The 16645-nt window shown below is 37.4% G+C and overlaps 1 protein-coding gene across 9 annotated transcripts in view; it reads right to left on the minus strand.

The window, feature by feature from the left end:
- The window catches only part of FRYL (FRY like transcription coactivator), a 264479-nt gene that overhangs the window by 217224 nt on the left and 30610 nt on the right, over positions 1-16645 (minus strand). For 7 of the 9 annotated variants that reach the window (XM_055588519.1, XM_055588516.1, XM_055588515.1 and 4 more), the window contains exon 2: positions 1611-1786. In XM_055588519.1, the coding sequence (XP_055444494.1) occupies positions 1611-1662 (52 nt within the window). In that variant the 5' untranslated portion in view covers positions 1663-1786. Of the gene's footprint in view, positions 1-1610; positions 1787-9042; positions 9109-16645 lie in introns of all 9 variants that reach the window. The other 2 variants (XM_055588511.1, XM_055588517.1) reach the window with 1 other exon arrangement.

A 16645-nucleotide genomic window follows, 5' to 3' on the forward strand; every position in this document is an offset into this window, starting at 1 on the left:
AGTCAAGACAACAGAAGGATAAGAATGTGAAGAAAAAGAATAAAAGAAAGATATCACAATCCAAAGACAATGACTAATTGACAGTGGGACCTTATTCTAACCCCACGATTCAAAGAAAGCAGCCTAAAAATACCTCTATCAGATAGGTTGGGAAAGAAAAGGTATCCTCAAAAAAACAAATATCTATCAATTTGTTCATTACAGACATAAAGTGTTGTGTGTATGAAAGCATCAAAAAAAAAAACACCTTATAAATTATTTAGTTAATTCACTCATTTCATAGATGAGGAAACCAAGGGCTATGAAGACTAATTAACTTGCACTTAAGAACACTATGTAATTAATTATTAGAATTAGAGCTAAGGAGTACCTCATTCTTCACTCAGTCTCCTCATCTAACTACATGGTTTCTGTTTGGAGACTTACCTCTTTACAGTGCTAAATGTCATCATATATATTTTATTTATAAATAAAAATTTGGTAACTCTTTGTTGACTGACACTCAAAATGAGTCTTCAATATTTTACATCAATAATTTTAATGGTTTCCCATGTCAGCAACTTGTTCTGCTCAATTTTACTCCTCTGTACCCCACCCCAAAACATGTGTTTTGAATAAATCTCAGAGACATTCAAAAAACATATTGGCTAACTAGCACCTATTCTTCCAAAAAAAGGTTAAAAATAAGAAAAGGGACACACAGTGCCATGCTGTAAAAAGAAGAGGTGGCATTACATACTTCTCTTATCAATTCCATAAATGTGCACATAGCTTACAATTATGTCAAGAGGATGCTCTTGACTCAGTGGACTCAAAATACCTAAGTAGGTAGGAAAAGATAGCAATAGGAAGAACTACCTCAGCCTTATAATAAGAAAATATAGAGTACAGACCTAAAGTTGGAATCCATGGCTCTAGCAAAATGAAAACAGAACCAATAACAAATCATAAAATACTAACACAATTCACTTACCATGCAAGTTCTAGTTTGGAGATGAAATTACTCTTTTATTTTCACAGCTTTTCTACTTCTAACATTTTTATCATTCCATAAAACAATTTTCTTCCCAAATAAAACTAGTTTTAGTAAACCCAGTTTTGAAAGCTCACTTATTGTAATAACCACTAAAAATGGTAATCACCTATAGCAGTAAATATAAATTTAGATCAGTATTTAAAAAACACTTGTAGTAAAAATCTCTAATTATTAAATAAATATAAACTATGATCTTGTGACATCAGTAAGTACCACTTGTACCTCATTCAAAATGAAAATGAAATTATAAAATATCAATAGATAATACAGAGCATATAAAAGTGCACACACAACAAGGTATTTACATATTTTTGTATTCTTCATAAATACTGCCTATTATACTATACCCAGATTATAATATGGAAAAATGTTCTGAAATCTCCAAAAATTAGATATTATTGTTATTCTTAGATATGATTTTGAAAATTACCACACATACACAAAAGAATAGGTGCTTACCCATATGTGAAAAGAGAACATGGCACAAAAAAGGGGAAGGTAATTCAAATGAATTACCTGTTTTACAAATCCCTATTACTCCTTTTTAAAAGCACAATACATACATACCACTTACCACTTAGAAAGGGTTGCTGAGGCACAGAGTTTGTAGAAAAAACACCAAACATGGAAAGGATCCATCTAGAAGCTTTTTCAATCTGGAGCTTGTACTTTATAGGCACACAAGTGGGCACACTGGTGCAAAACAGTAGTGATTCACCATGTACAATGCAGAATGTGGAATGTTAAAGGCTGAACGACAAAGAAAAAAAAGAGAGAAAAGAAACATGGTAGGTTATTAGTTACTAATAACAGCCATGTTTAAAACAACAGTTGTAACACTTGGCAGGTTTCATGTAACATATATCATTATTGAACTTAGTTTTTAGACCTTGAGAATTTAGCCAAGAAGAACTTACTTACTAAAAAATCTCAACTATATAGGGAAAGAATCTGTCTGGAGAGAAAAAACAAGAAAAGGAGTATTTGTCATTTAAAGGTTCTAAGTTAAATCATTCATCACCGGTAACATTTTTTTCAAGTACATTGTGAATCTCCTCACCGTCTAAGCAAAATTACCTATTTCTTAATGATACAAGGGTCATCATCATAACAGTCCTTCCATAGTACTTGAGTATACATACATTATGGGGCAATGACCCTACAGACCTTTTCAAAAGGTACCCTAAGGCACTCCAAGAAATGAGCAGTCTCTATTGCTAGTGGAAGTATCAATATCTACAGTATCAAGAACGTACTTATTCTTTGACCCAACAACCCTCCTTCTGGTACATTTTCCTACAGATACAATTCAGTTCAGTTCAGTTCAGTCACTCAGTAGTGTCCGACTCTTTGCGACCCCATGAATCACAGCACACCAGGCCTCCCTGTCCATCACCAACTCCTGCAGTTCACCCAAACCCATGTCCATCGAGTCGGTGATGCCATCCAGCCATCTCATCCTCCGTCATCCCCTTCTCCTGCTCCCAATCCCTCTCAGCATCAGAGTCTTTTCCAATGAGTCAACTCTTTGCATGAGGTGGCCAAAGTACTGGAGTTTCAGCTTTAGCATCATTCCTTCCAAAGAACACCCAGGACTGATCTCCTTTAGAATGGACTGGTTGGATCTCCCTGCAGTCCATGGGACTCTCAAGAGTCTTCTCCAATACCACAGTTCAAAAGCATCATTCCTACAGATACAATTGCACACTCACAAAATAAAGTGTACAGCAAGATTATTCTGGGATAATCTATAAAAGTGAAACACTGAAAACAACCTAAGAGGATTGGTAAAATCACCTATGATGCATCCACTATAAGGAATACGATGCGAGTATTAAAATGATTAAGGAAGCACTCTGTATTTCCATGGAAACATCATCAGAGAATGTACATATATGTTGTTATAGTCTGTGTTCTTAACAAGGGGAGGGAAAAAGGGAAGAAAGAATATCTATTTTTATTGGTTAAATTTTACTAAAAAGTACTGTAAAGAACCATAAGAAATTGCTTAAAAAAAGAGGCAGTGGGTGGGAGAGTCAATGGGATTGGTTACCAATAAAGGACGGTAAGGAAACAGGGATATAAGCTAAGATTTCAAAGTGTCACTCCGACTTCCAAAATATGTAAATGTTCAAACAAAATAAAATTTAAAACAAGTTCCTCAAATAAGCTTAATTTTTACTCTTTCATCCCTTTTTTATTAAAACACAAGCTGTTATATGGTCAGTATAACAGACTACTCTCCTGGAATGTGCGTGCGTGCTAAGTGCGTGCTAAGTCGCTTCAGTAGTGTCTGATTCTTTGCTACCCCATGGACTGTAGCCTGCCAGTCTCCTCTGTCCATGGAATTCTCCATGCAAGAATACTAGAGTGGGTTGCCATTTCCTTCTCCAGGGAATCTTCCCAACCCAGGGATTGAACCTGCATCTGTCTCCTGTGGCTTGTGCATTGTAGGTAGCTTCTTTACCACAGAGCCACCAGGGAAGCCCTGGAATGGTGAATGGCAAATTATTTCCTTGTCTTTCAGAGAAACTCTTCTCTTTCCTACTGGGAGTAATTCCACATATATTCAGTGCCTACTATCTACCAGCAATACATGTATCAGTGAACAAACCCGAAAGATGCCTGTTCCAGTGACCTTAAAATTCACTGTCACCCATTAACTCATTGCTAGTGAAGGTACACTAAGAAGAGGAAATGTAAATTTGACAACCATTCTGAAAAGTAAATTTGTCAATACGTAACAAGAATCTTTAATACGTTCATAGCTGTTGACCTAGTAACTGCGTTCCCACAAATGCAAAATGCAGAGAGAATTTTATATACAAATTTCTTACACTATTTATAAAGAAAAATTTTTTACATTATTTTAAAAGAAATTTTACATTATTTATAAAGAAAAATTCTAAGGAATATAAATGCCTGAAATAGAGAAAATAGTTGGCTAAATTATGGTTTATTCAGCAGATGGAACATTATGCTACAGTTAACCTAGAAGTAATTTCTAGTTAAACATGTTAGATTAACCGCAAATATTTATCCCTACTCCATGTCTAGATTCTCTGAAATAATTGTAAAATTTTTAAAAGTAATAAGAAATAAGAACACAAAAGCCAGGGAGAACAGAATAGACATTAAAATAAAATTTCAAAAAAAAGGGGGCAGAATGATGTTAAACAACAATTTTAAAAAAAGGGGCAGGACTCAAAATTATATATAATTTTATCCATTTTTTAAAAATTACATTGAAACAGAGATAAATAACTTAATATTATTTCTAAATAGTGATTTAAAATAAATGATGTTTTTATCTTTAATGTTTTTCTGTATTTTCCAAAATATCTACAAAGGGCATTTATTACTGTTATAGTTAGAAAAATATAATCATTTTAAAACATATATATAACATATATATGGCTTAAGAAGGCCATAATCAAAACAAAGATAACAAGTGTTGGCAAGTGTATGGCTAGAACCCCCTTCACACACTGCTGGTAGGAAGATAAAATAGTATAGCCACTTTGGAAAACAGTCTGGCAGTTCCTCAAAAATAAAATATGTCCTAACCATTCCACTCCCAGGTATACAGCAAGAGAAATTAAAACATACATCCATGCAAAAATATGTTCACAATAGCATTATCTGTGATAACCCTATACTACAGAAACTGTCATAATAGCATTATTTGTATTACAGTCAAAAGGCAGAAACAATACAAATGTCATCAACTGATGAATGGATAAATAAAATGTGGTGTATCCATCCAGTGGAGTGTGCTATAAAAAATACTGGTACATGCTACAACATAGATGAATCTGAAACAATTAGGCTAAGTGAAAGAAGCCAGTCACAAAAGGTTACACATTACATTATTCCATTTATATGAACAGACAAATCTATCAATATATAGAGAAAAGACAGATTAGTGGTTGACTCTGGACAGGGAGGAGATGGGGACGTAATGGATACAGGATTTCTTTTAGGGGATGATGAAGATACTCTAAAATCAATTGTGGTTGTGGCTGCACAAGTCTGTCAATACACACAAACCTCAAATTGTACACTATAAACGGGTGACTTGCATGGTATGTGAATTATATCTCAATAAAGCTATTATATTAAAAAAATATACACAGTCTATCACTTCTTCACCACTCAACAATATTTCACATATTATTCCTTATCACCTTGCAACACTATATAACAGGAAAAGCATTAGATTCAAGATAAAACCAGATTCTCATCAGTCCTAAAACCACTGATAAACCATAACTCCCAAGTTTCCATTTTCTTTTGTGGGGAATGAGGAGTCCTCTCTGGTACAGCACCTCAGTTTTCTCCCAACGACTGAAGTGCATTCCTACCAAGAGTAAGTTATCTTGTATTTGTCCAAAATTCGCCTTGCCAATATATCTTAGTTAAATTTTATATCAAAAGTATGAGTGCAAAAAGAAAATGCTTTGTTTCTGAAACTTAAGCCGAACAATTTGAAAAATGCAAGTCACTTAAAATATCCTAAAGAGAAGGCCTCAGCTCTACATCAAAAAACTGATATCTGAGCATTTATACACTTGACTATAAAACATTTAAGGCACATACCTTCCCTATGATTCTTCATCCCTATATAACACGATCCCAAATACTAGTTGATTATACAATCAATATTGTATAAAAGACTCTATTGCATGTAATTTATTTGTATAAAAGACTAACAGAAGTACACTATTATTACTAGTAATCTATCTCACACTCTAAAGACTGATGGTTGACCCTTCTGAGTTGTCTCTTAGAAAGGCTGAAACTTTTCTATCCTTCAAGTCTCAGGACCACCACAGTCCTGTACTCTCTACAGATATCTTCATCTCTCAAACTGAAAGAAGATGCCCAATGTAAACTTATCAAATTCAGTTCAAGGCTGCTAAAGTCCCTCTTCCTGTGCTCTTGGGCCCTCCGAACCCTCCCTTTTTAAAGCAAAACCTATATCTGACCTGTATATTCAGATGACCATTAAGGGGAAAAAAAATCTTACATTCATGCAACACAGACTTCTCTTTATTTCCTCTGGGCCTCTACTTCTTCAAGTCTCAACTCATCAACTCAGCCATTTACCCTCTGACCCCAACCACTGCAATACTAAAATACCCTTCTGTCAAAAGGACTCCACACAGCTTCTCACCTGCCCTCTCTCACTATTCTGATGCACCTCAGATACTGCTCCCAAGTCCATCTTTCAAATTGTATGACTCTGATCACAAAGCTCCCTGACTCGGTAATTCAGTGGTACTCCCAATGCCTACAGAATAAAGTCCAGAAATCCCTTAGCCTCACAGTCGAGGTCCTAATGGAAGAAAACAAAGTGCTAGCCCATCTCCCTAATGTTCTCTAGAACTCTGCTCTGTGCAAACACATGCCATTCCTTCCTACACCCAGATCTTCCTTCCATCTGGAATGCCCTCCCTTTGCCTCTATGCATTAAAGTCCTCTAAAGTCATTTTTAAAGTAGAAAATCACTTTTTAAATCACAGGCTTGGGTTTCTCAACCATAAGAGCTTCAAGGACTTTTTATAAGGGTTATAAATGTTAGAAGTATTATAAGTGTTACAATGTGTAAATTTAGAAAAATAGCCAACATATAGCACATAATGTTGTTACTGTTATCCATTCAACATAATGAGGGTTCAAAACATTTTTTAATTGACATGCAAAACAAAGAAGTCTTTTCCAATCATACTATAAACTTTGCTCTCAAAGCAACAGTTTAAGATCTGATACCTCTGGAAGTTAAGATGATGAAAATTTCTGATAATCAAAACTTCAGTTTCTGGGAATCTCACACAGATTTATGATGTATGAACAGCAACCTACTATTTCATGATTTAGTCAAGAACAACTCAATTTATAACTTATATATATGATTTCACCATATATATAAGTCATGTTGCTGTACACCTTAATCAGTGTTGCACGTCAATTATACCTAAATAAAATGGAAAGAAAAAAATTTTAATATATTTTAACTAATAAAATTTAACATTTAACCAAAAATGAGCGGTGAGGGCAAGCCTTATCAACATAAAGTACTTTCATCATTTACTTTTTTAAAAAGTAAGGTACATATAATTTACCATCTTAACCATTTTAAGCATACACCTCTGTGGTACCAAGTACATACACACTGTTGTACAAAGACCACCACCATCCATCCCCAGAAATCTTTTTATCTTTCAAAACTGAAACTCTGTATTCACTAGACAATAACTTCTCTTCCGGTCCCCCCTCCCAGGCCCTGGCAACAAGCATTCTATCTCTGTTGCTATGAATTTGACTATTCTAGATATCTTATTTAAGTGGAATCATACCGTATTTGTCCTTTTGTCACTGGCTTATTTCACTAAACACGAGGCCTCTTTGAGGTTCATTTGTGTTATCATTTACTTTTTCAACAAGAACTCCAAAACCACATAAAGGACATGGTTTAAACATATTCTAGCTTAAACTCATAGTTTTAGCATACTCTGTATTATATGGCACTGGACTGCAGATTTGGCTGACTCAAATTACAGAAAGAAAGGGAAAGTAGAATAACACGTACTCAACAATCTGGTATGATACCAGGTATCAAACTAGGTGCATGTCACACAATGAAATCCACGCAACTCTAAACAGATAGGTTATTATTATTCTCAGTTGGTAAATGATAAAAAGGTCATTCAGAGGACCTCCCATGTCGCTGCCCTATCTCCATTTTATCATTCCATTTATCACTATCTGACATATAAACATACGTACATACATTTTATTTCCTTATGTGCAACTTATATGTAGGCAAAAAATAAGTTGAGAATCACATTTATTCAACAACGTTATATCTATAATACAATGCTGCTTAGAAGCTGAACATTTTATAATCTCTAGGTTTTCTGAGATGCTTGTCCATAGGTACATTTCTTAGATACTCAGAAGTTGAGAGACTTTATTATTGCCAAAGATATGGGTTTTTGGTTTTGTTTTGTTTTTTTTTGAATAGGTATGGGAGGTGGGGGAGGTATTGGAGGACAGAAGTAGGGAATAAAATTCCAAGTAAAAAATCCAAGGGTCCAAGAAGGCTGGTCTCCAGTAAGCCCAGATCTGCTATTATAACATCCTCATCTTCTGTAAATTTTGTTTTTTTAAATCAAACTTCACCCGAGGACTTTTCTACCAAGCAAGAATTTACAATACGAGGAGAGACACTAGGCTGTGATGGATGGTCTAGTTATCCTTGAATATACTGTCACTATAATATTAACCATATTTACATTACACTACAGATTTCCTTTTTCTGTTTCAGAGTGAAAAATATTCCCACCACCCTGTACTGCTACATTTTCTCCCTTAAAATTAGTTAAAATTTTTCATCACATTTCAAGAAATTAAGAACTAGACACCTAACTTCTAAATTTCATAAACTGTATTTTTTCATAATGTAAATGAAAATATCTTCACAATAAGAAGAATTTTAAATGTTCTTTAGAGAAATCAAAAAATGTTAAGGGGTCCCACTAAATAAATTCCCACTTGCGACAAAAGTCTGCATTTCCCATTAGTTTACTGTTTTCAAAAAATAAATTTCTTTTCATCACAGTTTGAAAAATGTTACTTACAAAAGGAGTACTGTATTCACAAAATAATTTTATCTTCACTGATGTAACAAGAAGTCAGTGGTTTCCTTTTTGTGGTAAACAATGGGCCTTGGGAAACATGTTCTCTGGTAAATGTCTTTCACATATTTTTAAATACACAATTGGTTCCACTTCCTAATAATCACCATTTACCAGAAATGCAAAAGATAGAAATCTATCAAGATACACAATAAGACTAAGCAAGCCAAAAAAGAAGAAAGCAAAAGAAAATTACAAATGTTCCCTGAAGAGGGTGGGGTCGAGAAAACTTCTAACCCAACCCCAACCAGCTGTGGATTGCTTTTTAAAATGGAGAATATCAACGTAAGGTGACAAAAATCTTACATCTTTTCTCTCCATTCCTTAGGGATCAGGCCCATCAGTATCAAACATACCATAAGGATCACTCACCTTAAAGAGAATAAAAGGGGGTAAGCCCTCCTTGACCACAAAACTTTCCCTGTCAGTATGGCCCTGTTAATCTGCTCCCATTTATAATTAACATCTTCCAGACAACTCTCTCTAGTCAGCATTTCCGCACCTCACAATTCCATTCCCTCCCCTCTTCTAAGCACAAGACTGCTGCCAGTGTCACTGATGACCTCTGCTGCTGCTAAGTCGCTTCAGTCGTGTCCGACTCCGTGCGACCCCATAGACAGCAGCCCACCAGGCTCCCCCGTCCCTGGGATTCTCCAGGCAAGAATACTGGAGTGGGTTGCCATTTCCTTCTTCAATGCATGAAAGTGAAATGTGAAAGTGAAGTCGCTCAGCTGTGTCCGACTCTTAGCGACCCCATGGACTGCAGTCTACCAGGCTCCTCCGTCCATGGGATTTTCCAGGCAAGAGTACTGGAGTGGGGTGCCATCGCCTTCTCCAACGGATGACCTCTACCCCTCATGAAATCCAAAGGTCAACAATCAGGACTCATCATGGCTGACTCGCCAGCAGCATTTCTCTCCCTCGTTGTTGAAAACCTTCTTCACTTGGATGGCAAGATGCCACACTTCCTGGTTCTCTCCTTTTCCTCAGGAGTTGCTCCTCCTCTGCCTGTTTCCTAACTCAAAATGTTAGAGAGCCCAGGGCCAGTCTATCCCCTTTTCTCCACTGACATTTACCTCTAGATCTTATCTAGGCTAAAGGCCTTAAATTCAAACCTGGAACTTGTCAGCATATAGATGGTATCTCTGGCCCAGACCTCTCTCTATTGAGCACTAACCTTGCAAATTCAAAGACCTGTCTGTTCATCTAATGGGATGTCAAACACAACTCTTAACACCGTATCCTAAATCTTTGCCTACTCCCTGCACTGCACCTCAGTAAATAATGCCACCATTCTTCTAGCTGCTCAGCCCAGAAATCTGGCAGTCACTTTTATTCTTTTACCTCACACCCTCGCATCTAATCCATCAACAAGTTGTGTCAACCCTACTTTCAAAATGCTGGATGTTTTAAATCTGACCACTTCTTTCCCACCCACTGCAACCTCCTAGTCACAGCCATTATCATTTCTGGCCCACACAATTCAAGGAGCCTCTTAACTGGTACCCATGAATCTGCTTACCCCTTAATTCTCCACATAGTCACTAGATTTTTTTTTTTTTGCCACATCACACCATGGAGCTTGCAGGATCTGTTCCCCAACCAGGGATTGAGCCTGGACCAAGCAGTGAAAGCATCGAATCCTAACCACTAGACCACCAAGCAGCTCCCAAAGTGATCTTTTTAGACTATAAATTTATTCACTCAACTTGTGCTCAAAAATTCTCCACTTGTTTTCCATCAAATGTAAAAAATATCTGTGGTCTCCCTAAAGTTTCCTTTCCTCTATGCTAGCTACACCAGCTCTCCTGCTATTCCTCAAATTCAAGAAGCTTACTCCCACATCAGAGCCTGTGTACTTGCTAATCCCTCCACTGGGAAAGTGCCTTCTTTTGAGTATGCCTTGTTCTTGCCCTTCAGAAGACTGCAAATGCCACCTCCTGCAAAGAGGCCATCCCCATCACCCTATCAGAAATAACCCACACCTGTGCATGTGTGATGTTCAAGCTGGTTTTAGAAAAGGCAGAGGAACCAGAGATCAAATTGCCAACATCCGCTGGATCATCGAAAAAGCAAGAGAGTTTCAGAAAAGCATCTATTTCTGCTTTATTGACTATGCCAAAGCCTTTGACTATGTGGATCACAATAAACTGTGGGAAATTCTGAAAGAGATGGGAATACCAGACCACCTGACCTGCCTCTTGAGAAACCTGTATGCAGGTCAGGAAGCAACAGTTAGAACTGGACATGGAACAACAGACTGGTTCCAAATAGGAAAAGGAGTACGTCAAGGCTGTATATTGTCACCCTGCTTATTTAACTTATATGCAGAGTACATCATGAGAAACGCTGGACTGGAAGAAACACAAGCTGGAATCAAGATTGCCGAGAGAAATATCATTAACCTCAGACATGAAGATGACATCACCCTTATGGCAGAAAGTGAAGAGGAACTCAAAAGCCTCTTGATGAAAGTGAAAGTGGAGAGTGAAAAAGTTGGCTTAAAGCTCAACATTCAGAAAACGAAGATCATGGCATCCGGTCCCATCGCTTCATGGTAAATAGATGGGGAAACAGTGGAAACAGGGTCAGACTTTATGTTTCTGGGCTCCAAAATCGCTGCAGATGGTGACTGTAGCCATGAAATTAAAAGACGTTTACTCCTTGGAAGGAAAGTTATGACCCACCTAGATAGCATATTCAAAAGCAGAGACATTACTTTGCCAACAAAGGTTCGTCTAGTCAAGGCTATGGTTTTTCCTGTGGTCATGTATGGATGTGAGAGTTGGACTGTGAAGAAGGCTGAGCGCTGAAGAATTGATGCTTTTGAACTGTGGTGTTAGAGAAGACTCTTGAGAGTCCCTTGGACTGCAAGGAGATCCAACCAGTCCATTCTGAAGGAGATCAGCCCTGGGATTTCTTTGGAGGGAATGAAGCTAAAGCTGAAACTCCAGTTCTTTGGCCACCTCATGCGAAGAGTTGACTCATTGGAAAAGACTCTGATGCTGGGAAGGATTGGGGGCAGGAGGAGAAGGGGAGGACAGAGGATGAGATGGCTGGATGGCATCACTGACTCGATGGACGTGAGTCTGGGTGAACTATGGGAGTTTGTGATGGACAGGGAGGCCTGGCGTGCTGCGATTCATGGGGTGGCAAAGAGTTGGACACGACTGAGCGACTGATCTGATCTCTGATCTGATCTGTGTATGTGTGCTTAGTCGCTCAATTGTGTCCGACTCTTTGAGACTCTGCACTGTAACCCACTAGGCTCCTCTGTCCATGGGATTTCCCAGGTAAGAATACTGGAGCAGTCATCATATCCTCCTCCAGGGGATCTTCCCAACCCAGGGACTGAACCTGAGTCTCCTGTGTCTGCTGTACTGCAGGTGGGTTCTTTACCTGCTGAACCACTGGGGAAGCCCAACCAACACTCATCACACTCTAAACAGACTTAATTTCTCATCATAGAGCCTATCATCTAATATCTGTTTAATGTTTGCCTACCCGACTAAAAAGGAAGTTTCAGGAGGGCAGAGGCTATCATTTGTAATCCCCAGTATCATCATCTCCTAGCTCACAGGTATACAATAAAAATTTATTAAATAAATGATGGCAAATATATGATATGCACTAACAAAAACAAAACAAGAACCAATATATAGACTTTCAAACATTTTATTGAACAAAGTGAATATTAACTACTTTATAAGGTTTTCTTTTACAACCTTTAGAGGAGCTAAAGGAAGCAGAGAATGAGAGAAGAAAAGAAGTGAACTTTCTTGTCTTCAGCACATAAATCCAATATATTTGCATACCCTACCTTATATACATTTTCAGATGGAACCTAATGTCTCCAGAAAATAGCAAGTTTTAAACTGTTTCTTTCCTTCTTGTTAAATACCTGAATCAAGCTGCATCCAAACAATCAGCTTAAAAGGAGGAACAATGCTTAGAGGATAACCTAGGAATACATATTTGACCAGACCTCTGTTCCACTAATCTGTAAGATAATTTAGTCAACATAAAAAGGAAAACTTTAGCAAGAGACGGGAAATTAAAAAGCGGTATTGCCCCCAATCCTGAAATTTTGAGCCTCCACAAAGATATTTTAAAGTAAGAAAAATGGGAAAGGAGAAGCAATGTGTCATTGATGGGCTGCATCCTCAGAGCTAGCTTACAAGTCTACTCCACTGAGGTGCACACCAAAGGCCGATGCTCAGTCCTTCCCACCATCAAATTCACGGGGCTAGATACTAACTGCAACCTTCAACAGACTCTGACTATCCTTTAAGAGAAGAAGACAGAACAAAATCTCGTGCCAGGCTGTGAGCCTGTACTATTTATCAACACAGAATAGGGTGTACACAGAACAATCACCAGTCTGAAGAAGAGAATTGGCAGATACAGAACTGATCAAAATGTTCTCTTGGCAGAATTCTAAACAAAGAGGTAAGAAGTGAAGCCATTTGACTTTCTAAGATATTCACTGTTTGGGGGGCATGGAGTGGCAGTCAAGCAGACATTCTACAAAGGTATACCTACAATCAGGGATAGGGACTTGAGGAGACTCCTCTCAAAAAACAACAAAACATTCCATAAGAATAACAAAGACACAAGGGATATCAACAATACCCACTTTCCCTTTCCTTCTAGGCTCTCCTTCTCCCTCTTGATGTCAGGCATGGTCATGTGATTTATGTTGGCCAATGAAATGTGAGTAGAATTGATAAATAAACTTCCAATGGAAGTATTTAACTGTTGACACTAGGTTCCAAACCTCTCTTTCCCATTGTCTCTGTAATTATAGAGGGAGCTACTGATACGAAAGTACAATGTCAAACCTGTAGAGAGAAGATACTTGCCCCAAATGCATGGACTTGAATGAGAAATTCTTGCATTTTTGGCATGAATAATTTTAGGATTGTTTTCACTGCAGCATAAGCTAACTTAACTTGATTATTTTAAAATTCTAATAAAATTAATTAAAATTCCACAAATCCAGAAAATCAGACAAGGGAAAATATTTCAGAGACAAAAAAACATACACACATGACAGCATAATGAGAAACAGTTTATAACCATCCATAGAAATAGAGGATTTTAGTAGAACCTCTCTCCAAAATAATTTCATCTTAATTTAAAAAATTTTAAGAATAGTCGGCTATCTCTGAAAGGATGCACAAGAAACTGATAATACTGGTTGCATCCAGGAAAGGAAACTAAAGTAATAGAAAAGGTAAGGAGAGACTTCCAGTTTTCATTCTGGCATGAAAGACATCACTCCATCTTTTAAAAAAAAGTAAAAAGATAAACAAACTGAAAAAGCAACAACTCTTCTTAGATTCATAACCACTAGTCCCAAACTTGGATGCAGGCAGATGCAGAGACTCACAACTTTTGAGAACAAAACCCATGAGCAGACGCTTCCACGGAAGCCAATGGCAGGGTACGAAAACCTGAAGTGTAATTGATAAATTGAGAGGCTCAGCGTGGACAACTATGAGCGTTAAAAACTCCAAGGGGACCAATACTAGGGGGAACCCCATACTTGTGTGAGTTTATCTCCAACAGCCCCACTTGATTCTAATGTGTTTGTGTGCTCAGTCATGTCCGATTCTTTGTGACCCCATGGGCTGTAGCCCTCCAGACTCCTCTGTCCATGGGATTTCCCCCAGTCAAGAATATTGAATAGGTTGCCATTTCCTCCTCCAGGGGATCTTCCCAACCCAGGGATCAAACCCGAGTCTCTTGTGCCTCCTGCCTTGGCAGGTGGATTCTTTACCACTGAGTCACCTGGAAAGCCCCCTGGTTCTAATAGTGAATATCAAAGAAAAATCTCCTCAGGTTTCTGGCAGGGGGAAGGGGTAAATATTTTGAAATACTCCAAAGTATTCTGTTCTTCTTGACAAAGTTTGCCCTCAGGAGAAACTAAGAAACTATTACCTAGAACCTAACTGACGTAGGAGAAGGGAAATACCCAACGCTAGCTCCCTCTGGCCATCCTGCACCACCACCTAAGGTGGGAGAAAAGACTGAGAAGCACTTGTGAAGTTCAGTCTGGAGGAATAGGTTGACTAAAAGGCTGCAATCTAATCATGGGGTCTTAACACACCTCCCCTCCTTCCGCATCTCCATACCACATTACTGAAGAAGGCCTATTAAGTCAGTCTCTTTTACTTTAAGTAAAAGTTCTTAAGTACTTTTGAGAACAAAACCCATGAGCAGACGCTTCCATGGGAGCCAATGCCAGGGTAAGAAAACCTGAACTGTAATTGACAAATTGAGAGGCTCTGAGTGGACAACAATAAGCGTTAAAAACTCCAAGGGGACCAGTACTAGGGGGGATCCCCATACCTGTGTGAGTTTATCTCCAAGAGCCCCACCTGATTCTGTGTGTGTGTTTGTCTGCTCAGTTCTGTAAGTCCATGCCCAACTACCAAGAAAATATTACAAGGCATACTAAAAGGAAAACAAAGCAGAAAATGAAAAGACAAAGTAAGCATCATAACCAAATTCATATGGCAGGATGTTGGAGTTTCCAGACTGGGAATTCAAAACAACTAATTAATATGCTAATAGCTCTAGTGGATAGAATAGAAAGCAGGCAAGAAAAGATGCACAATATAAGTAGAGAGATGGAAATTCTAAGAATCAAAAAGAAACATTAGTGATCAAAAACATTGTAACTGAAATTGTAATGGAAATAAAGAGAAGCACTGATGGATTAAGGAAAAACTTATGTGAGCTTGAGGATGGACAGGGAGGCCTGGTGTGCTGCGATTCATGGGGTCACAAAGAGTCGGACACAACTGAGCGACTGAACTGAACTGAGGATATATCACAGAAACCTGCAAAGAAATAGAATACTGAAAAGCAAAGAGAAAAAACACTGAATAAAATAAAACAGAATATTCAAGAACTGTGTGACAACTACAAAGGATCTAACATACATGTGATAAGAACAGGAGAAGAAAGAGAGAAAGAAACAGAAGAAATATTTGAAACAATAATGACTGAGAATTTCCCCAAATTAATATCAGATACCAAAACCACAGGTCCAGGAAGCTCAGAAAACACCAAGCAGAAAATACAAAAAGGAAAAAAAAAAAACCCAAACCTACGACACCCAGGATGTATCATGTTCAAAATCAAAGATAAATTTTAGAAATCCTGAAAGAAGCCAGAGGAAAAAGTAAACATTACCTATAAAGGAACAAAGAATCAAAATCACCTTCTTTTGAGAAACCATGCAAGCAAGACGAGAGTGGAATGATATATTTCAAATGTTGACAGAAAAACAAACAGACCTAGAATTCTGTACCCTCAAAGTCACCCTTCAAAAGAGAAAGAGAATAAAGACTTTCTCACACAAAAGTTGAGAAAATTTGTTGCCTTCCAAAAAAATATTAAAAGAAGTTCCTTAGAGGGAAGGAAAATGATATAGGTCATAAACTCAGAGCTACACTAAGAAAGGAAGAATATCAAAGAAAGAATAAGAATGTAAAATATCAACTTTTACTATTTTTAGTCATAACTCATCTAATAGACAACAATTTGCTGAAAATAATAATAGCAACAATGGATTCAATTATGTATGTCTAGAAGTGAAATGAAGGACAGCACTGATATAGGGAAGAAAGGGAAGAATTAGAATTATTTTACTATAAGTTACTCTCTACTCATGAAGCAGTATAGTGTTATTTGAAAGTAGATTTGGATTAGTTGTAAATATATACTGGAAAATATAGAGAAATGACTAAAAACAGTTTAAAAAGAAGTATAATTGATATGCTAACAAAGGTGAGAAAAGAGAATTGGATTAAATACTCAAAACCATAAAAGGCAGAAAAAGGCTTAAAGGAAGAGAAAAGAAAAAAGAACAAGGGTAACAAATAGAAAACAAATATGG

The sequence above is a fragment of the Bubalus kerabau genome, chromosome 7, assembly GCF_029407905.1.
Source record: "Bubalus kerabau isolate K-KA32 ecotype Philippines breed swamp buffalo chromosome 7, PCC_UOA_SB_1v2, whole genome shotgun sequence".
NCBI lineage: Eukaryota > Metazoa > Chordata > Mammalia > Artiodactyla > Bovidae > Bubalus > Bubalus kerabau.